At 42.6% G+C, this 23,359-nt stretch overlaps 1 protein-coding gene across 1 annotated transcript in view; it reads right to left on the bottom strand.

Moving 5' to 3' along the window:
• The window catches only part of ZRSR2 (zinc finger (CCCH type), RNA-binding motif and serine/arginine rich 2), a 36,319-nt gene that overhangs the window by 8,322 nt on the left and 4,638 nt on the right, over positions 1 to 23,359 (bottom strand). Inside the window, exons 5-10 of the mRNA XM_006835687.1 lie at positions 15,489 to 15,576; positions 11,432 to 11,540; positions 9,977 to 10,063; positions 6,396 to 6,434; positions 5,597 to 5,715; positions 1,489 to 1,702 (exon numbers count right to left, since the gene is read on the bottom strand). Of these exons, the coding sequence (XP_006835750.1) occupies positions 1,489 to 1,702; positions 5,597 to 5,715; positions 6,396 to 6,434; positions 9,977 to 10,063; positions 11,432 to 11,540; positions 15,489 to 15,576 (656 nt within the window). The remainder of the gene's footprint in view (positions 1 to 1,488; positions 1,703 to 5,596; positions 5,716 to 6,395; positions 6,435 to 9,976; positions 10,064 to 11,431; positions 11,541 to 15,488; positions 15,577 to 23,359) is intronic.

Here is a 23,359-nt window from a genome sequence, read left to right on the forward strand (position 1 = left end):
GCAGTTGTTGCACTACAAGTTTACCGACTAGCCTCCCCCTTACAACTGTCCATGGGATTAGCATGAGCTTGGCCATTAACCTCACAGAATGGACAGAATTTGACACAAGACAAAAACCCCTCCAGGGTGAGTGAGGACCGCTTGTCGCAGTTGCAGGTGACTTCCATTAACCAGGCTGCAGCAGTGAGGCAGCTCCACTAGTGGCCCTTCAGAGCCAAGAGGGAGACCACTGACCACATGTCGCTCCCTTCCCAGATGAGGAAAAGGCATGAAGAGGGCACGTGGCCTGTTGAAGAGCACAGGGGTGGCCCTCCCCAGGGCCTCCTGGGTCAGTGTTGCAGACAGGCTGGCTGGAGGGGCTCCGCAAAGACAGGGAGGCACACACGACAGGAACTGAGGTAAGCAGGGAAGAGAAGCAGACAAAGAATGTTAAAACCCCAGTCTGCAGCGTAGCTGACAGCAGAGGCTGCAGTTTCAGTATCATGACTGCTCCAGCTCTCCACTGTCACCTCCTAGTGAGTGTGACAACAGTCACAGTTCTCATCCTCAACGTGACATCGCAACACAATCATTCAGCTTAGGGTCTGATGAAACCACAAATAGGGGCTCTCTATGTTACGAGCTTCACTGCACAGTGGTTAGGTCAGCAGTTTGGACCCATCAGCTGCTTCCCAGGAGAAAGCTGAGGCAGCCAGCTTCCATGAAGATGACGGCCTTGTATTCTGACGGCCTTGTATTCTGTATGAGTCAGAACTGACTGGCCAACAGGAATGTTAGATTTCAACCTGTGGGTTGTGGGAGCAGCAGGCATCATGTCGAATTTTGTTGTTGTTAAGTGCCACCAAGTCGGTTCAAACTCACAATGACCTTGTATAAGGTTTCTGAGGCTTTTTTTTTTTTAAAGTCTTTGCAGGAACCTTCTCTTTCTCTCACAGAGCAGCTGCTGAGCTCAAACTGCCAACTTCAGGGTTCACAGTAGACTTTATCCTTATCTTAAAGAATAGTGTTTAAATGATGTCGGATTTGCATACTTCTCCTTCACCTACTGTGAACAAGGCAGTTTGTTCAGGGCTGAAAGAGTTCACTGAACAATCACAATGAGACCGAAGAGAGATCAAGAGGCGTGCCCTTTGCAGGTGTAGAAGAATGGTGCTGCTCAGGAAGTGGCTGGTGCTCCCCGATAAGAGGAGTGGGGGTATGCATGCCACCCCGGGCAATGTCTCTGTGGGGGCTCGACAGCCTGGCACTGAGAGCAAGCTGACTCTCGGAGCCCTACAGGTGAGGAGTGTTTCCCACCCCGACCTCCGGATTCTATCACCATCTGACCAGGATGTGCTCAAAGTTCCCCAAGTCTCACGTCAGTCAGCAATGGTGACGTGGAAGGGAGAAGGGAGTAGCACGTGCTGAGTACCCAGGTGCTGGAGAGTGGGTCAAGCCCTCCACCCTGGTAGACAACATGTGTTCTTGCTGTCTGGCCCCTGTGCCCACCTTGAACTGAATGACTTTCCCCACGTTCTGGAACTCTGGAAGCACATCGTCATAGAACTCTAGGAACTGCTGGTAGGTCTCCTCCTCACTGTACTCCAGACTGGCATCCGGGTCATAGTCATCCATTCTGCACTGTTCCATCCCAAACGTGGTGAACATGCTCTTTATAAGCAGGGTGGGACTTGATGTTGGGAAATTATGTTTACGTGAACATCTGCATATGAATGAAAATAACAATATAAACCCTTAAGTTCAAGGAAGTTACAAAATTAAACCTAAAACGTTTGCTGGAAACTTTGAGATGAAGACTCAAGTCATGAACATATTTTGATGTAATGTCACAGGTGAACTATACTCAGACGTCCAATTGCAACACTTTTAAGAAACCAGTGTTAAGACTGACCCATATACCAGCTCTCATTAAAATGTCAAGTTGGAAGCCTCAGACAACTTGAGCCACAGGGAAAAAGATTTGTTGGCCTGGCAGGCTCTGGTGACAAGTACAAAGATGCCATGTGGGAACTTAGTGGGAAGATGAGAGGATAATATAATCTTGCTTCTATACAATAGTCAGTAAACTCTAAGAGGGGACCTAAAGCATTTGCAGTTAATGGAGTATTTTTTTTAAGCTTTCTTTTCTTTGAATTTTATTTCATTGTTGTTTAGTGAATGAAATATTGTTATTCACATATAAGGGGGTTTTCAACACATTCACACAAAAAATGTACTGTTGCTATTGTTAAGAATCGTCGAGTGGATTCCAACAGATAGCCACCCTATATAAGGTTTCTGAGAAGCAGTTAGTGGGCTTAAACCGCCTACCTTGTGGTCCAAACCAACCTTGCAGTCCAGCACATTAACGCACAGCGCCATACCAAGAGAGAAAAAAATACGTAGTTCACTATTCTAATGAATCAAAAATTTCCTGGTGAGGATTCTCATTAAAAAATGGAAAGACATAATATTCAGAAAACAAAATCTACAAACTTTGGAAGGATGTAAGTTGAAGGAAACAGCAAATACTGGGAAACCCAAGAGCCCTGGAATGACTGTTGAATTAGTGCGCACGCTCCATGTCTGTAGTCCATGACTGATCAACTGCATCTGGACGGCCTGGCGCACACCCAGCCTGATGCAGAAGTGTTCAGTAAACATTCATTAATGGGAAATGTTCTGTTTACCAAATGACCTCCTTCATTATTCGATTAGAGGCCTTGTTATACGATCTATCTTTCCAGATGTAGCGACCCCCACAAGAAAGAGCAAGGAGCCACCAGGACAGGCAGTGTTGGCAGTGAATCATTTTATAAGTAGGAAGCATACACAGAATGAAACAAGAAACCAATTTAACAAACTTAAAACTCTGCTCCCGGGATTGCTGTATCTGAATGAACTTGGCCCTAGTCCGCAGGGTATCAAATGTATTCTTATCAGTCTCGGAACACATCCAAACTCCCTATTTAGGAAAAATCCCCACTTGGCCTGGAGATTGGCCACAGGATATAAGTGTATTCAAAAGCCAGGCCTACAGTTTCTAGTGAAAAGTAGCTAAGAGAAGTTTTATTTGAGAAGAATTTTAAACAGCAGTACCAAACCTACATGCTTATCAGAATTACTGGGGAAAAAGTGATTATTTCTCAGGTCCTGCTCCAAACATACTTCAAGGGGTGTGGCCCGGAAGCCCATAATTTCAAAGTAACTCCTCTCTGGTCCTAAGAACCACTGGTTTGGGATATGCTATTTAGCCATTCCTTGAATAATGGAATCAGGTCAGAAGGCCTGAAAACCAGAGTTGGACATGACCTTAGCCCAAGGATTGTCACTCAGTGATGTGAGGACCCTCCCCTCAAAGCTGTGACTCCAAAAAAAAAAGACATCAACTTGTTGAGAGAGAACTTTTGTACTTAGAACTGCATTCTAAGTACAAAAATAAGCAATCAAAGAAATGCTTCGATTATGGAAGTTTCTCTGATGAGTTGACACAAGAGGCAAGAACACCTTCCTAGTACGGTGTCAGATGGGGAGTGGGGTCAGGAGCATGCCACTGAGGCGCTCTGGGAGGGGAGCAGTGCATTTATCTGGAAGGATGGTGCAGGATTCCCTAACTGCTAACCTCTCAGAATTTCCTCTACTAATCACTTGAACGATGAAAATACCCCAGTCTCTCTCGCACTTGTTTTAGAATGTCTTTACCCTGAAATTGCATGTTGGTGTTAAGTGCCGTCATGTTGGTTCTGACTCATCATGATCCTGTATAGAGTTTTCCAAGGAGAGGCTGGTGGGTTTGAACCACCAACCTTGAGGCAGAGGTCCAGTGCTTATCCCATAATGCCACACCAGGACTCATGCTGAATTTGCAATATGCCAATGAAAACTGTTAAGAAATGCTCACACACTAAGTTGCCCATTGTCAATACTCCTGGGGATGGGACTTCACAGAGTGACACAGTTCACCCCCCTTTCCACGAGTACGTAGCTGACAAGCGACTTTCGGAAACGCTTCAGGATACCACCCCTTCTCTAACGAAGCAGAGCCCCCAGCCTCAGAGCTCAAGGAGACATTCCGCAGTCACCACAGAGAGGGAAACACGCAGCTGGAAAGTCTGCCACCCAATTTGGCTCCAACAGCCTCTGCAAACTGCAGCTCAGCAACAGGCAAGTCACTGTGTACTTTTGTCTTTGGTGGAGGGGGTTTTACAGCAGTTGTTACGATTTTGGGACGAAATGAAATATACCTATGGAAAAACATTCAAAGGGTACAAAAAGGAATATGAAGAGTTAACTTGTTTTAGGTTCGTGGCTCTCAGTCGTGGGGCACATGAGAAATACCTGTATAATATTTCAAAACTACGGATGTTCAAGTTTCAGAGAATCAGATGGACTCAATTTGAGGTGGGGTTGGGGCATCATTTTTTACATTTTCTAGGATGACTTTAATGTGCATCCAGGGTCAAAAACCATTGTTCTCAATGAATGTTAAGAAGGTGTGAGGGCTTAGATTAAAAAAGTAAAAGAGAGCGGGCTCCTATTTTCAGAGCAGGAAAGAAAAAAATAACTGCTGGCATGAATAATTTTGTGAATAAAATAAGGATGAGACAACATACTTAAATCCATTCATTAAATCCATATGAATTTGTCTCTTCCTAGCCCTGTTCACGATTAACAGGCCTGTAAGATGGTGATCCGACCTTCTTTTCTGTGGACTGCACAGGCTTAATGAGACTTGTCTCTAGTGGCTCCATTTTCCATTATGAATTATTTATCTCCCTTGAGTTGTTCATTCAGCAATGAGTCTAATTATTAAAATCTCAAGTGCCTGGCATAGTGTAGATGTTCCAATACTCGTATTTGTTAAATGAAAAAAGAGATCAACATTGCGTTTTCCACATAAATGTCTTGTTTCAAAACCACCAATGATGGAGGGAAGGCACAGTGAGCTTAGATAAGTCTCCTAAAGTGGAACTCACTAGTCAGCTTTGGAAGTCAGGGGTCAGTTCCTGAGTCTGAGCATAATGTTGCTGCTGGGTGCCATCCAGTTGATAGTGACTCCTAGTGACTGACTCCATGTGGCACAGCAGAACTGCCCCCAGGGGTTTCTAGACAGGAACACATCACCAGCCAGGTTAGTCTCCTATCGGGCTACTGAGTGTGTTACAACCACCAACCTTTAGGCTAACTGCTGAGTGCTTAGCCATTGTGCCACCAGGTCTGAGCATAGTGACTTAAAATGTTCAAAATCTTTTTCCTCTACTCACTCTGAGCCTGGCCGTCACAGATAGCTCTTGAAGCATACCAGTTTCCTAAAGCCTGTTAGGTAGAAGTGTTTGCCATTACAAACACTAAAAGCAGGCTGCTCTATCTAGTTTGTAGAAACAGCACTAATACATGATTTCCCCATCCGAGGTTTCCACGTGGACTAGTACAAGAGAAGCAGAGAAATCCCACTCAGGAAGAGGTGTGGACAAGGCCAAGAAGGACCAGCTGCAGAACTCCCAGGGCAGGTAGAGTGCGGTGGGCACTGGATGCTGGGCACTGCTCCTGAAATGAGAACTCAGAAAACTTGGTTCTGACTCACTGAATTCTTATACGATAGAATGAAATTAGTTACCTATCTCCAAATCGGCACGCTCCTGTTTTACTGTAGAACGGACAATACGCTCGGTCTTTCTCCATTATTCTCATATCCAAGGGTGGCTCGGGGTTTTGCCACGTGGAACCATTTTCCAACTGTTAAAAATAACCATGACTTTATTTACTGCTGGTGTGAAAACTCATGAAGACAGCAATGTCTAAAAATGTATGCAGATGTTTTTGTCAAGAATAAAAAGGAATTATTTAAGAACACACACATTTAAGCTGTAACATGCAATCATGACTGTACAAACAGCTGTCCAGGCACATTCCCAGCCATTGGTATCCCTACTGCTGTCAGCTTTCCCTTCTGCCCAGCCACTCCAAGAGGACAGGGCTTATCACGCACGCACCGCTGACAGAAATACAGGTCACTCTGAACCCAGTGAAGCAGCAATTTAGGGTTTGTACGCAGTGTGGCGTGCTACTAACAAATACTGTCAGGCCTGCAGACGAATACAGTCCACAGGGGTGGTTGAAGGTTGTGAGTTTTGTGTCCACCAACAAACTTTTGTTCTTGCTGAAGGAATAGATGAGCCACAAAAATAATTATAACCATCCACAAGTCATCTAAACAATCTAGCGCAGAACTCTTACGTGAAGTACTGTTTGTAAAGAAATGTTGCTAAGTGCTGTGGAGTCAGTTCTGACTCATAGCGACCTTGTATAGGGTTTCCAAGTAACGGCTGCTGGGTTTGAGCCACCAATCTTGTGGTTAGTAGTCCCTTGCTGATCCTAATGGGTCTCATATTCTTAATGAAAGGTTTGGGACATACCTCATTTTCAGCTTGATCCAGCATCTTCTGCACAGCTTCCTACAAATGGTGCAAACATAGGACTAATGAAAACGTAAGTCACACCTGGTAGCTCTGGTTAAGAATCGCGTGTGCAACAATGTTAAACCCAAACAAAACCACATACACAAAAGACTTCCAAGTTCTCATTTACTTTCCACAGCTAGGGAGCAGAGCCATTTTCTTGACATAGAAAAGTTAATAGATGACGTTAGCACGTTGGAAGTATACTCCTAGCAATATGTAGCATATCCAAGCATGTATGTATCTCTCATTCAAGTGTTTAAGATGAAGTATTAGTGATTACAACACACCGTGTTAGATGAAGTGAAAACAGAACATGGACAGTAGTAATTAGGGTTTGTGAGAAATTTCCAAGTTTTTGATAAGCCAAAGGAAGTCCTGCATTTCTAGCTAGTTGGCATTTAAATACGTTTGAAATGATTTTCAGCAGACTTCTTTTCCCTAGCCCCTTTAAGCATTACATAAAATTCTCATATATGACAGGAGCCACTTACTTGCTAACTCTCCCTGGTGACATAAGAGTCTTCTTGAACTTAACATGCTCAAAACAGAGCTTTCGTTCTCTCCCACCCTCATGGAAATGCTACTGCCCCATAACAGCTTGCCCAAATTCAAAACTTCTGAGTGTGTCTTCAGCTCTACCAGCTAGAGTCCTGCCGACTCAGTCTACCCCACTACCATCAAATCAATTCTGACTCCTAACGATCCAAGAAGACAGAGAACCGCCTCATCGGGCTCCAAGGCTGTACATCTTGACAGGAGCAGATTGGCGCAGCTTTCTCCTGCTGGTGGGTTCAAATCCGACTTTTCAGGTGGCAGCCGAGTGCTCAAGCACTGCACCACCAGGGCTTCTGTTTTGTGCTTAGTATTATTTTCAAGGGCTCTGCGACTCCAAACCATCATCGCCCATCTGATAGAGCAACTTTCTACCTGTTCACTGGATTTCTCTCCTTGACTCCTTATTCACCGCTCCGACCCTGCACTTTTTATAGAGAAGTCAAAACAATATACTAGAGATATAAATTACATGGCATTATTCTCTTCTGAAACCCTCCATGTCAAATCCAAATTTCTCACCAGGGTCTAGGGTCTTATAAGGTCTGACCCAGCCACCTTCCCAAATGCTCCCCTTAGGTTTTGGGCACCCTGGCCTTCTTCCAGCTCCATGCTCCAGGCCTTTCCCCTGTGCAGGGGCAGCTCACATATCACCTCCTCCTTAGAGAGGTCACCCTTGATTATGCCACCTACAGGAAGCCTTCCTGGTCCCTGCAGCCACAAGCCCCTCCAGTTTATTCCTAATTGCACTGACCATGATTGGGATTACCATGTTGCTTAGGCCTCCTCTGGCTCTCCGGTCTAAAACCTTCTCTTTCTCACTGATTCATCTCCACCTACTAGAAAGGTTTCTCCCACACAGCAGAAACACAATAGGCATAACCATTTATGTCCTCAGAATCTATCAGTGGTATCACCAGGGTTAGTGTCACCACCCAGTGAGGTCATTCATGATGTCACAGCACCTACCTCCCTCGGCCATGGACCACCTCCCATACCAGACCATACAGAGTCCTTGGTGGTGGTGGTGGTTATGTGCCATGGAGTCGATTCCGACTCATAGCTAAAACACCAGAACGTTTGAGAAAAATCAAAGACTCAAAATGTTGGTAGTAACGAAAATAACAGCACAAACTTGAAGTGTGTGCTTGCAGCCCATGCCAATGAAACCACGTGATTCAAAGCCTCACTGTAATTGGGTAATAATGACAGGTCTGTCCAGAGAGCACTAGAAGGTTCAAAAGTAAGTAGCATGGTTTCAGCCTTGTGGGTACTGATACATGTAAGCTGGGCTTACAAAAATCTGTTAGTTATAGTTATAACTAACTGCAGGGATATTTCTGTAAAAAATAATCAATTTCTGAAGAAACACTGTTCCAAATTTTTTAGGTGTCTGACAATGTCTCACAGTACGGTCTGCATTCCCTCACTCCCCTGGTGGCACCACTGGAATCTCCTTCATTTTATCCGCTTCTCTTTACTGTCTCAATGGACTTAACTATCAAATCAGAGTATTTAAAAGCCTTAGCTTTTACCTGATCCTGGAAAGGCCTCAACTGAAGAGCTGTGCATATTGTAAAAATGGGAATCAATCCCTCTTTATAGAAAACAATACGCTCCAAACAACTTGCTGTCTCCCTAAAGCTCAGTGTTATAGGAGAAAAATTTGGCAGTCTGCTTTCATAAAGATGTCCTGCCTTGGAGACCCTATGAGGCAGTTCTCCCTGGTCTACAGGATCACTAGGAATTACAATTGACTTAAAGGCCATGGGTTTGGATTGGTGCTTGGAAAAGCCTAGTGTGAGGCTGCGTCATCTGGAAAGTGGTACTTCAAATGAAAGTGTCTGACATTTGCACTGAAGTAGCCGATGGCCTGACACACAAAAAAACAAAGATCTTGGAGGCTGCCTCTATCTCAACATGACTAGGACAGGACTAAAGGCATTGTCCCCATTATCCTGTTGTCATCAAGTCGATTCCAAGTCACAGGCACCCTGTAGGACCAAGTAGAACTGTCCCAGAGGACTTCAAAGGCTATGATCTTTAAGGACGCAGACTGCTGGTGGGTTCAAACCACCAACCTTTTGGTTAGCAGCTGAGCGCTTAGCCACCATGCCACTAAGACTCCCATTACAGAAGAGCTACATCTTGATGAGTCAGTCATGGGAGGACGAGCTGTGACAGATTGGAAATAAATCCACTGTTAAGGAAGAGCAGCAAGAGATGCCAAACTCAGTTTTAGAAAAAACAATCCTGGATAATATGGAATGTATACACACATCCACCTTATACTTTAAAAAAACAACAACCATGCAATTGTGTATTCATTGCAGTTGCCTCAGATGGCCCACATTGGGAAGATATGATTTAATAGCAAAAACAGTATTTCCTAGATCTTTGATATTTGAATCCGAATTGCTCTTAAGTCAAAATAGTACTGCTAACATGTCACAATATGGATTAAATAAATGCAGCAGCTATACAAAATATTATTATCTGATTAGGTCAACCCATATATGACAGAACCCCTAAAGAACACCGCTTGCTACCGAGTGGTGCAGAGTATAAAGCAAGTTTTACACTTTCTGTTTACAGACTGCCTTGGGTTGCTTCCGTGCTATGACGACAGCTGAATACTTGCAGCAGAGACTGTGTGAAGCACGCAAACTGCAGCACCTCTACAATCTGGCCTTTTAGAGAAAAAGCTGATCAGCTCCTGGTCTAAAGGGGAAGCTGGGTAATTGAAGAAAACCCTTCTTTTCAGGTAGCTTTCTCTGTCACTGGAGGACCCAAAGAACAACATCATAAGTGCATGTAAACACTAAAAATATGACTCTTTCTAAACAAAGCAACAAAAACAAGGAAACCAACAAAACACCCCCAAACCCTCACATGCCTAGGGCTTACTCTTCAGACCTATCGCAAACCCCAGCTGTACCCTGAGAGGATACGCATTGAGTTTATCCTCCCATGGCAGGAATCACCTCTCTCGCTCTCTTCTCCTGTCGTTTTTGCTCCTCCTCTTCTCTCTCTTTTTTCTGCTGTTCTTCCCATTCTTCTTTTAACTTCCTCTTGAAAGGAAAGAAAGATCATTGTTTTCAGACTTACTTTTAACAAACATTTAACCCACTAGGCAAATAAATGAGACAAAAAAACCACACACAGTGATAAATGGACACGCTCAGGTTTTTAAGTTCAAGATATGTAACTCTTCTTTTCTACAACTTCTGTTGTGGTGAAACAGCTGCAGTAAAACATTCCCACCATTTTCATGTACAATTCAGTAGCCTGCTGCACAACAATCGCCTCTAAAACTGTCTCTACAGGCTCTCACTACCCTTAAGAGCAAAAACTCTGGACCTTTCAGCAACCCCATACCTTCATTTCCCCATCCCACCCGTGCCAGGTAACCAACCGGTTACTCATGTACTTTGCAGTCCAAATCGACCCTGCGGAGAAGTGCTTATCCTACAGCCCCACCAGGACCCCAGTGGTTACTCTTCCATATTTCTCCCTCTTCTCCTTATAAGCCCCCACTGTGCCTAGGTCCTTTGAGCCATTTGCTGTTTCTGGACTCAAAATGGCCTCCTGGCATGCATATAGACTAACTACTCAGAATAAACCTTATGTTCAAATTTCAGTGACTTTTAGGCATTTTTAACACACAGCGTGGAATTATTGGGTCATACAGTAGTTCTGTGTGGTGCTGTAGGATAGGCACTGGACCACAAAGTTGGTTTGAATTGCAAGGTCGGCAGTTCAAATTCACCAGCTGCTTCTTGGAACTGATTCAATGGCACTTAACAAACAAGTTAGTTCGGCACTTAATTTTTTGAGAACTGCAAAATTGTTTTTTATAATGGATGTACCATTTTACAGCGTCGTTTGTTCCAAACAATGTAGCGCTATCAGTTTCTCAGTAGGAAGACAGTACGCTGATAACAACCACCTTAGTAGGCCCAAAGCGGTATCTCATGGTGAGCATAGTGTACTTACAAAAATACATGCATGACTTGCTCCATCAAAATATCATCTTTGGCGAACTATCTAGTGACTGTTATTTTTAAAGTATGACTTATTTTTCATCGCAGTTTTCGATTTTCAGAACAACTGTGCAGAAAGTGTGGGGCGTTCCCCGAGACCCCTCTCCCCCTGCACACTGCTTCCCTAGTACTGGCGCCTGGAACTCCTATGGGAATGTCTCCCTATTGAGAAACCAATAGTGCGACACTATTAGGAACAACTAGTTCCTAACAGCTAATCGCTGGAAAGACGGCTCTGACGTGGGGCCTTTGCCCATTCTTCAGTTGGGGTGTTTGTCTTCTTGTTACTGAGCAGGATATGTAATTCATAATGACAAGAACGTCATTCTGAATTCAATTATTTTGGTTAACTAAAAAATGGAGTTTCATGGTTAATTAATGTGATGAATCCGGTACCTCTAATTCTTCCTGCCGTTTTCTAGCTGCCTCTTCCTTTTGTTTCTTGATCCAGAATTCTTCCTGTGCCTTTTGCTCTCTCAGCAACCACTCCTCATGTAGTTTTTGCCTATCAACATAATGACATGGTCAGGGAATCCAAATCTACAAATACATGATAGCAAAGAGACAATGATTAAAATATTCTGAGAGATTTTTCCAAAATATAGGTTAGTGTGAAGTGCCATTGAGTTAGTTCTGACTTACTGCAACCCTGAATAGGGTTTCTGAGGAGCTGCTAGGTGGACTTGAACTGCTGACCCTCTGACTAGCAGTCTAGTGCTTATCCTACAGTGCCACACCAGGACTACATATTTCAGGTAAGTGGGAGTAAAAAGATGAGAGGACAGAAGGCAGATCTGAAAAAAACTCACACACCTTAGCAACTGTCTTCCCTGTGAGTAAGAGCTTGGAATCACCACATCCATATTCCGTATGCACATAAAAGGGAGCTTCAAAAAGTTTGTGGAAAAATTCCATTTTTATCTTTAATTTCATATTTCCCTTTAAAGCCCCCTCATATGTCTGGGACATCTTTCACGTTAAAAAAAAAAAAAAAAAAAAAGTAGCACCGTGGTCAAAGTAAGGAGTCCTGGTGTGGTGCTGTGGGTTCCTGCGCTGGACTGCAAAGCCAACCTGAACCGTAAGGTCGGCGCTTCAGGCTCACTGCCACTCCTCAGAAACCCTATACAAGGTCGCTATCGAGTCAGAAGTGACTTGACAGCTCTAACAGCAACGATCATACTAATGTTTAGGTATCAATGAAGTGTATGCTATTGCTTTCGTTATGTGCTGTTGAGTCGGTTCCAACTCATAGCCACCCTGTGTAGGGTTTCCAAGGAGCAGCTGGTGGATTTGAACTGCCAACCTTGTGGTTAGCAGTTCAGTGCCGATCCTAAAGTGCCACACCAGGACCTCAATAAAGCGTATTGACAAGTCTCAAAGCAGCAAGCAGTTTTTCACATTCACAGAACATTGCTTACTCTTCCGCTTCTGTGCCCTTGGCAGGCAGGGATCCCACCATGGGAACCTGGCCTCTTCCACCTGCAGCCTTCAGGCCACTACCGCTCGTGTCTCAGATATCCCTGTGACTCACCCTGGACTTCCTGGGTGGTACAAATAGTTCATGCAGGTGGCTGCTAGCCAAAAAGTTTGGAGGTTCAAGTCTACCCAGAGGTACCTTGGAAGAAAGGTCTGGTGATCTACTTCCGAATACCTGCCATTAAAAACCCTGTGGAACACACGCAGTTCTACCCTGACACACATGCGGGCACCAGGAATCAGAACCAACTCAACAGTAAGTGGTGGGTGGGTGGGTTGTTTGCCCCAAAGAAGGAAAAGAAAATGACATTGTTATTACATATTTTAAAAGAAAGAATACTGCAGCCTTTAAGAAAAGATAAAACGTTATAAAAATAAATTACCAGGTGCCCTTTTTTCTTTTTTTTAAAGGATGACCACTTATAAAGAGTAATGTTTATAACTGGTCATTATTTAAAAAAAAAAAGTGGAGCACTGGTGACACAATAGTTAAGCTCTTGCTTGCTTGGCTGCTAACCAAACAATTAGGGGTTCAAACACACCCAGTTGGTTCCATGTAATGAAATGCTTCTGTAAAGATTGTTGTTGTTGTTAAGTGCTGTCAAGTCGGTTCCAACCCATAGCGACCCTCTAGAAGGTTTCCAAGGAGCAACTGGTGAGCTTGAACTATCAATCTTGAAGCTCAAACCGACTGTGCATTCTAGCGCATTAACCCACAGTGCCACACCAGGACTCCCTCTGTAAACATTACAGCCTAGAAAGCCCTATGGGGCTCTGTCACATGGGATCGCTGAGTTAGAACTGATAAGTCTCCAACAACAGTGTTACTAAAACGGCAAGTGTTTCAGACGTTCACTGAAAAAGTTTCTAACTTAAATATGGGTTATATTCCAAAAGTTTATAAGCCAATCAGGTGTTCAGAACTTAAGACTACATTTTCTCATTGAATTTATAAAAAGGAAAATGAAATAACACATATGAGAAATTGTTCTAAATTACTTTAGCATCACTAGGAATTAACTAGGGCTTTCCATCTAGTCTGGGGGCCGAACCAGAGTGGGAAAAGTCCATTCAGCTCCAGATTCCAGAACTGCAGCTTCTAGCCACACTGGAGCCACTGCCTGACAGATAGATGAGTCCTTTGAGGAGTACATCAACTGTACCCCAACTGAACCTAACTGGTGTGTACATTAAGATCACAGAATAGAAAACTTTACAGTTGAGTAGCTTGAATGAATATCCTATACATCTGCTTTAAAATAACATATGAAGTTATACAGAATATTCACATAATTAATTGTCCTGTTTCTCAACAGTAACTAAATAGGCAACTAGCATATGAATCCTGTCATGCATGGCGTTGTGGGTTAATGCGCTGGTCTGCAAGGTCGGTTTAAACCGCAAGGTTCAGGCTCACCAGCCGCTCCTCAGAATCCCTACACAGGGGGTCACTATGGGTCAGAAGTGATTTGATAGCACTTAACAACAACAACAATATATGAATAAACAAAGATGAAAGGAAGACAAAGATCCATGAATGATGGTTTTTAAAAAAGCTTTCCAAATAGAAGGGGATGTCAAATACTGTTATCTTTCTATTTTCTATCACATCTATCATCTTTATCCTGATGGAAATCTACAGTAGCATAACCTCCTACTGTCATCATTCATAAAGCACCATAATTCTAGAAGGCAGGAACTGAAGACGGGAGACAGCACTAGTAAGGAGCGGAGTCAGGAACGGGAACTCTAGGCTCGCTGGAGGCAGCGCTACTACCACAGTTAGAAATCGAAACCAAAACACCACCACAGAAAAACAATCTTTTCATCACCTTGGGATGGGAGAGGCATTAAGTCAGACACCAAGGCCTGATATTATAACGCAAGTTGTTAAGTGTCAATGATTTGGTTCTGACTCATGGTGATGGTGGTGGTTATGTGCCTTGGAGTCAGTCAGTTCCGACTCATAGCAACCCTGTACAGGGTTTCCGAGGTTGTAAATCTTTATGGGAGCAGAAAGTCTCATCTTTTCCCCACAGAACACCTGGTAGTTTTGAACTGCTGACCTTGAGGTTAGCAGCCCGATTTGTAACCACTACAGTGTTGTTGTTGTTGTTAAGTGCCGTCGAGTCGATTCCAACCCATAGTGACCCTGTACAGGGTTTCCAAGGAGCAGCTGGTGAGCTTGAACCACCACCCTTGCAGTTTAAACGGCTTTGCAGTGTGATGCATTAGCCCACAGCGTCACACCAGGACTCCATAACCACTACAGTGGCCATGGATAAATGATGACCCCCCCCTAGCAATTTCATTTCCAGGCCTTTTCCTAAGGCAACAATAGGGCAATTTCCCACTTTTTACACTGCCTGAGTTTGTGTTTCAGGTAAAAACATTCATAAATTAACAGTACTTGGGTTTAAAACAAAACAAAACAAAAAACCCAATTACTGTCTGTCAGCTAGAAATAGAAAGTTTACACAATGGGGCTTCAGAAAGTTGGTGGAAAATTCAACTACCTTACAAATCCATTCTTCCATGAACTCTCTGAAGCCGCCTCCTGTGGTTGTGAAGTGTTGCCAAGTCGGTTCCGACCCATAGTGACTCTGTATAGGATTTCTGAGGAGCAGCTTGTGGGTTGAACTGCCAACCTCATGGTTTACAGTCCAGCACTGATCCTACAACACCCTACCATGTGTCCAAAGCCTCCCCCTACAAAGTATTTTATAAGCTCTAGCTTTTACAGTGAAACCCGTGGCAGCTCGAGTTCACTGGGACTGCCTTGTTTTTCTGGATCGCCAACATTTTCTCCCTACCGTCCTCCATCCGTGGGACATATTGGAGTTTTCATTCTTGAACAGGTTTTTGTCTTTTACAGGTTCTGGCCTTTGCAGGTGTCACTGTGCACAGGTGGAAAAATGACACCTGTACAAGCAGAGCCTTAAAGGCATGGACTTCACGGGCTGAAATCAGTGCTGACCTCTCTATCTCCAACAGCTTCTCTTCCTCTAGCTGGCATGCTTCAATAAAAGCCTCCTCTTCCTCTTCCGCTTCCTTTGGAGCGAGTCCTGGTGGAATTAAAACGAGTTATTATACTATCTGCATCGAAAAAGAAACCCAGAAAACAACTTTACAACATGGTGTGAACCTGCTTTTAAAACTTTCTAATAAGGACTCCAAACAGCCAAATTTGGAACAATCTGCGCATCAAAAAGAACAGTAATGTAGTGGTGAGCACATTACACTAAACAAATCAACCCATGGCTCCATAATGATACTCAACAAGGTGGTGGGGGTGTGGAAGGGAACAGAAGGCTAGCAAATAAATAAATAAATAAGAAAATACCCTCACTGTAGAAATGAATTCAGACAAAGATGCCGAGAATATTACATGAAACCTTGTTGGCAAGAGAATATTAATTTCCATCTCCAAATCCTTTTGAATGAGGTAATTTGGTGGCAAGAAGCACACCTAGCCTCACTCACAGTGGAGGAATCTGACATTAGTTAGAATCCTAAGAAGCTAATCATGAAAACACAATCAGATAAATCCAGAATATGGAACATTCTACAAGACCAGGGCTTGGAATTTTAACCGAATCCATGCTGACTGAGGGAAGTTTTAATATGGCTGATAAGTTACACACTTATATTAGAGTTCCTTTAGTTAGGAGCAAGTCTGATCCTGTGGTTCTGTAGAAGAATGTCCTTATTCTTAGCATAGGAAAACTGAAGTATTTAAGGGTGACATTCATGGTATCTGCAACAGACTTGCAAATGGTTTAAAAAAAAAAAAAAAAAAAGCATGGGTGGGTCTACCTAGCAATGCAACCAGAAAGTAAGGCAAAACTGGCAAGGCTTGTTTTCAAGGATGTCTTATTGTGTTACTGTCTCAATCTTCTGTACCTGGCAACATTCACAAAATAAAATAATGGGAAAATTATTTTTAGTACAATAAAAATTTATATCTTTTCCAATTCAAAATATAAATTTGAGAGAGTGGAAAAAGGCAAGGAAAGTGGAGGTGGGGGGCAGTCGGAAGCACCCTTAAGGAAGTAAAACAGAAGCTCTCAGGTTTCTACGGAAAACATTTTGTGCGTCTCATATATAACAGAGCCCTGATGTGCGCTGTAGGATAAGTACTGGACTGCAAACTGCAAGACTGGCAGTTCAAACCCACCAGCCGCTTTCGCTATGAGTCAGCACTGACTCGACAAACAACAACATAAACATTGAGTACAGGTGTAACCAAAGGCTTACACAGTCTTAGATAATTAAAATAACTGACTGCCCTTGTTGTTGCTGTGAAGTGCTGTCCAGTCGATTCCGACTCATAGCGACCCTGTATAGGGTTTCCGAGGAGCAGCTGGTGTGCTTGAACCGCCGACCTTGCACTTCAAACGGCTGTGCAGTCTGGCGCATTAACCCACAGCGCCACACCAGGAGTCCTTACTGTTGTTCTAAAGCCACCTGAAATTAAAGTAGGCAACAACAAAAACAACAACAAAAGAGGCCAAGCCCTCACGCACACAACAATCTAGAGAATTCAATGAACCCGGCACAGAGGAGTGCTTGTAGACTAAGGTCCCTGGTGGTGCAAATGCTGTGCTCAACTACTGACCAAAAAGTTGGAGGTTCAAACCCACCCAGCAGCTCTGTGGGAGGAAGACCTGGTGACCTGCTCTTGTTACAACTACAGCCCAGGAGTCAGAGTCAAAGAGATGGCAAGGAGTTTGGTTTTTTGGTTGTTGCCTGGACATAGCCGATACCCCAACATATTTGTTGACTGACTCACTAAGCCCTCACCCAACCCCAAATCAAGCTCACATACCCTCAACAAGAGGCGAAGAGTTCTGAGGGTATCATTTTCTTTACGTATCTAAGTAAAGGTGTACAATGACACATACATGTATAATGTATCTAATTATACCATACATGAATTATGCAATCATTTTTATACTGTTGTTATTAGGTGTCATCCAATCTATGTTTGACTCAAAGGGACCCCAAGTGACAAAGCAGAACTACTTCATTATTATTTGATTTGGTTGTTGTTGAGAACATACACAGCAAAGCATATAGCAAGTCCACAGTTTCTACTGCTGATGCTGTGTATGCTGCCGCATCGTTTCTGGCTAATAATGACTCTCTATACAGTTTCTGAGGCTGGAAATCTTTGTGGGAGCAGAGCGCCTCATCTTTCTCCCATGGAGCGCCTGGTGGATTTGAACTGCTGACCTTACGGTTAGCACTGCAACGTGTAACCCACTAGACCTCCAGTTTCTACATGTAACCATTTAATGACACTGATTGCATTCTTCAAGTTGTGTAACTACTCTCGCCCTCCTCTTCTGACTTGTTCCTCCCTCATTAACATGAACTCACTGCCCACTAAGCTTCTCACCTAGTCTTTCAAGTTGTGGTGAATTTGGTCCCACACAATGCTCACAGCACACACCTTTTCTACTACTTAAGGTAAACTACTGTTTCGTTTTAAGCAGACTTTCAAGCGGATATTTTTGATTTAAGGTTTAAAGATAACCTCAGAGCAATAGTTTCAGGAGTTCATCCAACCTCCAGGAAGTCTTTAGTCCATGAGAATTTGCAATTCAGTTCAGCATTTTCCCTTTTTGATCAGGAGTCTTCTATAGAATCTTTGATTTAAATGTTCAGTAATAGAAGGCAGGCACCATCCAGTTCTTCTGGTCTCCCTTCTTCTCTTGCTCCAGGTGAATAGAGACCAACTGTGCCTTGCATGGCGGCTTACAAGTTTCTAAGTGCCTAGGCACTACGGAAGGTAGAACAGAGGCACTTAACATCACTGAGGCTAGGCTATAATCTTTACTGCAGCAAATCGCCAGGTCTTTCTCCTGCAGAGCTGTTGGGTGGATTCAAACTAGCAACCTTTTTATGGTTAGCGGCTGAGGACTTAGCAGCTGTGCTATCAGAACTATCCCCCCCCCCTTTTTTTTCAATGTTGTTGTTGTTATGTGCCGTGGAGTTGGTTCTGACTCATAGCGACCCTGTACAGGGTTTCCGAGGCTGCAAACCTTTATGGGAGCAGAAAGCCTCATCTTCCTCCTGCGGAACAGCTGGTAGTTTCAAACTGCTGACTCTGAGGTTAGCAGACCGATTCGTAACTACTATGCTATAGCACTTATTTGGAAACATATTGATAAAATGGGCTATGTCTTCATTGCAAAGCATCTCATTTTGAAAAGTCAAACAGCTCACCATGTTTCTCGTTTGTTGTTGTTGTGAAGTGCCTTTGAGTCGACTCTGACTCAGAGACCCTGTATAGGGATTCCAAGGAGCAGCTGGCGAGTTTAAGCAGCCAACCTTGTGGTTCAAATCAGCCTTAGGGTTTTATTCCTCAGCACCACACCAGGACAAGAATGGAGCTCAAGGTAGGTCTTCCAACATAAAGGGTAGCTGTCTAAATGATTTTAGGGTAGTGTAGTGGTTACAAATCGGGCTGTGAACCCTAAGGTCAGCAGTTTGAAACTACCAGCTGTTCCTCAGGAGAAAGATAAGGCTTTCTGCTCCCGTAAAGATTTATAGCCTCAGAAACCCTGTACAGGGTCACTATGGGTCGCACCCGACTTGACGGCACTTAACAACAACAACAATTAAGAATTATGGAGTCCTGGTGTGGCGCTGTGGGTTAATGCACCAGACTGCGGAGCAGTTTGAACTGCAACATCGGTGGTTCAAGCTCACCAGCTGCTCCTTGGAAACCCCACAAAGGGTCGATATGGGTCGGAACCGACTCAACGGCACTTAACAACAACCATAGGTGTGTCGTTGTAGGGGACTGCAAGGTTGATCTGAACCGCAAGGTGGCAGTTCAAAGCCACCAGCCAGTCCTCCTCGGACCTATATAGGGTTTCTGAGAAGTAGCTGGTGGCTATGAGTCAGAAACAACTCGAAAGCATCCAACAACAAAAACATTAAGAATTGTTAAGTGTAGCGGGTTACCCATTGGGCTGCTAACTGCAAGGTCGACAGTTTGAATCTACCAGTTGCTCAGCACTCCTTTTTTATACTTCATGTTCCCTTAGTTTGTGGACAAGGCAGCTCATTTCTGAGGAACTGGATCAGAACTGGGTGCCAAAGTGGCTACCAGTAATGGAAAGATCTATGATCCAGCAATTTCTACCAATCATTTGAGAATGCACTCTTATGCTTTCAATATGCTAGCCTTCTGGGTAATGTTTGCTCATTCAAGTGTGCTACACTGAAAGAACGACATTATCCCTTAGTCCACAGAATTCATGAAACACCACTAAGAATCGTGTGCCCGAATGGGTAAAACAAGGAGCCAGGATCCAAAGAGAGATGCTTAGTGTTGTCTCTGCCAGTAGCTACGTCATCTTGAGTAGACCAGTAACCTGTTTCCTGGAACTGATTAAAGCTGCCAGAGTAGATGATCCCCTGACTCTCCACCATGGCTCACTCTGAATGCAATTTGCCAGGACAAAAGTCCAAACAGGCACGATGGAAAGACTAGCATCCATAAAATCTAAAGCAGGGAGAGAAAAAATGTGAGACTTTTTCTTCTTCTTAAGGTTACCCCAAAGCAAGTTAATACTTCACAATGTACCATGAAAATGAACTTCCAAGCAGAACAAGCAAACATAAAAACTAAGAAGAAACCAACAAGAAATAGCACAAAAAACACAAACCCAACAGCATGCAGAACAAAAGAATGAACAGCATTACCAAAAAAGGAACATGATGGCAGCAATTAATTCATATCTATCGATAATTACACTGAATGTCAATAGATTGAATGCACCAGTGAAGAGACAGAGAATAGCAGAATGGACAAGAAAACAAGACCCTTCAATATGCTGCCGGCAAGAGACACACCTTACACACAAAGACAAAAACAGACTAAAAATTAAAGGATGGAAAAATATATACACCAAGCAAACTGCAAGAACAAACAAGCAGGAGAGGCAATACTAATCTCCTACAAAGTAAACTTTACAATAAAAACCAGAATAAGAGACAAAGATGGACACTATTTCATGATCAAAGGGTCAACTGAGTAAGACGACATAACCATAGTAAATATCTACGCTCCTGATGAAAGAGCATCAAGATTCATGAAGCAAACCTTACTAGCATTGAAGACAGAAATAGATAAATCTACAATTATGGTGAGAGATTTTAATACGCCTCTTTCGAAAAGAGACAGAACAACCAGAAAGAAACTCAACAAAGTTACAGAGGAACTAAACAGCACAATCAACCAACTTGACTCATAGATGTTTACGGTGTATTCAACCCAACAACAGCACAATATACATTCTTCTCCAGTGCACATGGAACATTCTCCAGAATTGACTATGTGTTAGGTCACAAAGCAAGCCTCCATAAATTTACAAACATCAAAATTCTACAAAGCATCTTTTCAGACCACAGTGCTATAAAACTAAAAATCAACAATACGAAGACCAAGGAAATAAAGTTGAACACCTGAAAACTGAATAACACCCTGCTGAAAAGCGACTGGGTAAAATTAGAAATTAAACGTGAATTCATGAAGTTCCTATAAACGAACAAGAATGAAAATACAACATACCAAAATCTTTGGGACACAGCGAAAGCAATGCTGAGAGGACAATTTATTGCAATAAATGCGCACATCCCAAAAGAGGAAAGAACCAAAATCAACACATTAACACAGCATCTCCAACAATTAGAAGCAGACCAGCAAGGGAACCTACAGTCACCAAAAGAAAGGAAATAATAAAGATAAGAGCAGAAATAAACGAGATGGAAAACAGAAAAGCTATAGAAAGAAACAACAGGACAAGAAGCTGGTTCTTTGAAAGGATTAATAAAATTGACAAACAACTGGCAAAACTAACAAAAGAAAAGAGGGAGGGGACACAATAACTTGCATTAGAAACCACATGGGCGATGTCACAATGGAACCAAATGAAATCAAAAGGATAATAACAGAATACTATGAAGAGTTGTACTCCAACAAATTCGAAAACCTAGAAGAGATATATATATTTCTAGAAAAACATGACCTACCTAAATTTACTCAGAGTGAAGTAGATAGCTCGAACAAACCCATAACAAAAGAAGAAATTGATCAGGTCATCAAAAAACTCCCAACTAAAAGAAGACCAAGCCCAGATGGCTTCACTGGTAGTTCTACCAAACATTCAGGGACAGCTGTCACCAATTCTACTCAAATTATTCCAGAATATAGAAGAGGATGGAAAACTCCCTAATACTTTCTATGAAGCAAGATAACCCTCATACCAAAACCAGGGAAGGACAGCACTAAGAAAGACAACTATAGACCAATATCCCTCATGAACATAGACACAAAAATTCTCAACAAAATGCTAGCCAACAGAATCCAACAGCACATTAAAAAAATAATATATCATGACTAAGTGGGTTTCATAAAAGGGATGCAAGGATGGTTCAACATTAGAAAAACAATTAATGTAATCCACCATACAAATATGAAAAAGGAAAAAAAACCACATGATCATATCAACTGATATGAAAGGGCATTTGACAAAATCCAACATCCATTCCTGATAAAAACACTCAACAAAGTAGGAATTGAAGGGAAATTCCTCACCATAATCAAGAGCATATATACAAACCCAACAGCCTACATCACTCTCAATGGAGAGAAACTGAAAGCCTTCCATCTGTGAATGGGAACCAGACAAGTTTGTCACCACTCCTATTTGTCATCATACTGTAAGTTTTAGCCAGAGCTATACGGCATGATAGAGAAAGTAAAGGCATCCAAATTGTCAAAGAGGAAGTAAAACTCTATTTGCAGACAATATGATCCTATACATAGAAAACCCTAAAGACTCAGTAAAAAAAACCACTAGACCTCATCGGAAGATTCAGCAAAGTGGCAGGGTATAGGATCAACTTACAAAAATCAGTTGGATTCCTCTGTAGCAACAATAACAGCCCTGAAAAGGACATTAGGCAAGCAATACCATTTACAATAGCCACCCAAAGGATGAAATATTTAGGAATAAATGTAACCAGAGAAACAAAGGACTTATACAAAGAAAATGACAAAACACTACTACAAGAAACCAAAAGAGACCTACAGAAATGGAAGAACATTCCATATTCCTGGATAGGAAGACTTAACATCGTGAAAATGTCAATACTGCCCAAAGCAATTTACACATATAATGCAATCCCAATCCAGATTCCAACAACATTCTTGAAAGAGATGGAAAAGACAATTAATAACTTTATATGGAAAGGAAAAGCAAAGCACTGCTTAAGAAGAAAAACAAGGTTGGAGGTCTCTTACTTCCGATTTCAAAATTTACTACATGGCTACAGTGATCAAAACAGCATTGTACTGGTACAATGAAAGATACATTGATCAATGGAAAAGAATCGAGAATCCAGAAATTAACCCATCCACATACAATCAACGGATTTTCAACAAAGTGCCTAGGCATATTGCATGGGGAGGAGATAGTCTCTTTAACAAATGGTGCTGGCGGAACCGGAAAGCGATATGCAAAAGACTAAAACAAGACCTGTACCTCATGCCCTATACAAAAACGAACTCAGCATGGATCAAAGATCTAAATGTGAATCCCAAAATTATGAAGGACATCAATGAAAAAATAGGGACAAATGTGAGGGCACTAATTCAGGGCATATACAGACTATCAAACATTTTGAAAAGTACACAAACAAAAGTAGACAAAATAGATGAGTTGGACATACTAAAAATTAAAAACTTATGTGCATCAAACGACTTCACCAAAAGAGTTAAAAGGCAACCCATAAAATGGGAAAAAATCTTTTGCAATGACACATCAGACA

The sequence above is a fragment of the Chrysochloris asiatica genome, unplaced genomic scaffold (assembly GCF_000296735.1).
Source record: "Chrysochloris asiatica unplaced genomic scaffold, ChrAsi1.0 scaffold00018, whole genome shotgun sequence".
In the NCBI taxonomy this organism is placed as follows: Eukaryota; Metazoa; Chordata; class Mammalia; order Afrosoricida; family Chrysochloridae; genus Chrysochloris; species Chrysochloris asiatica.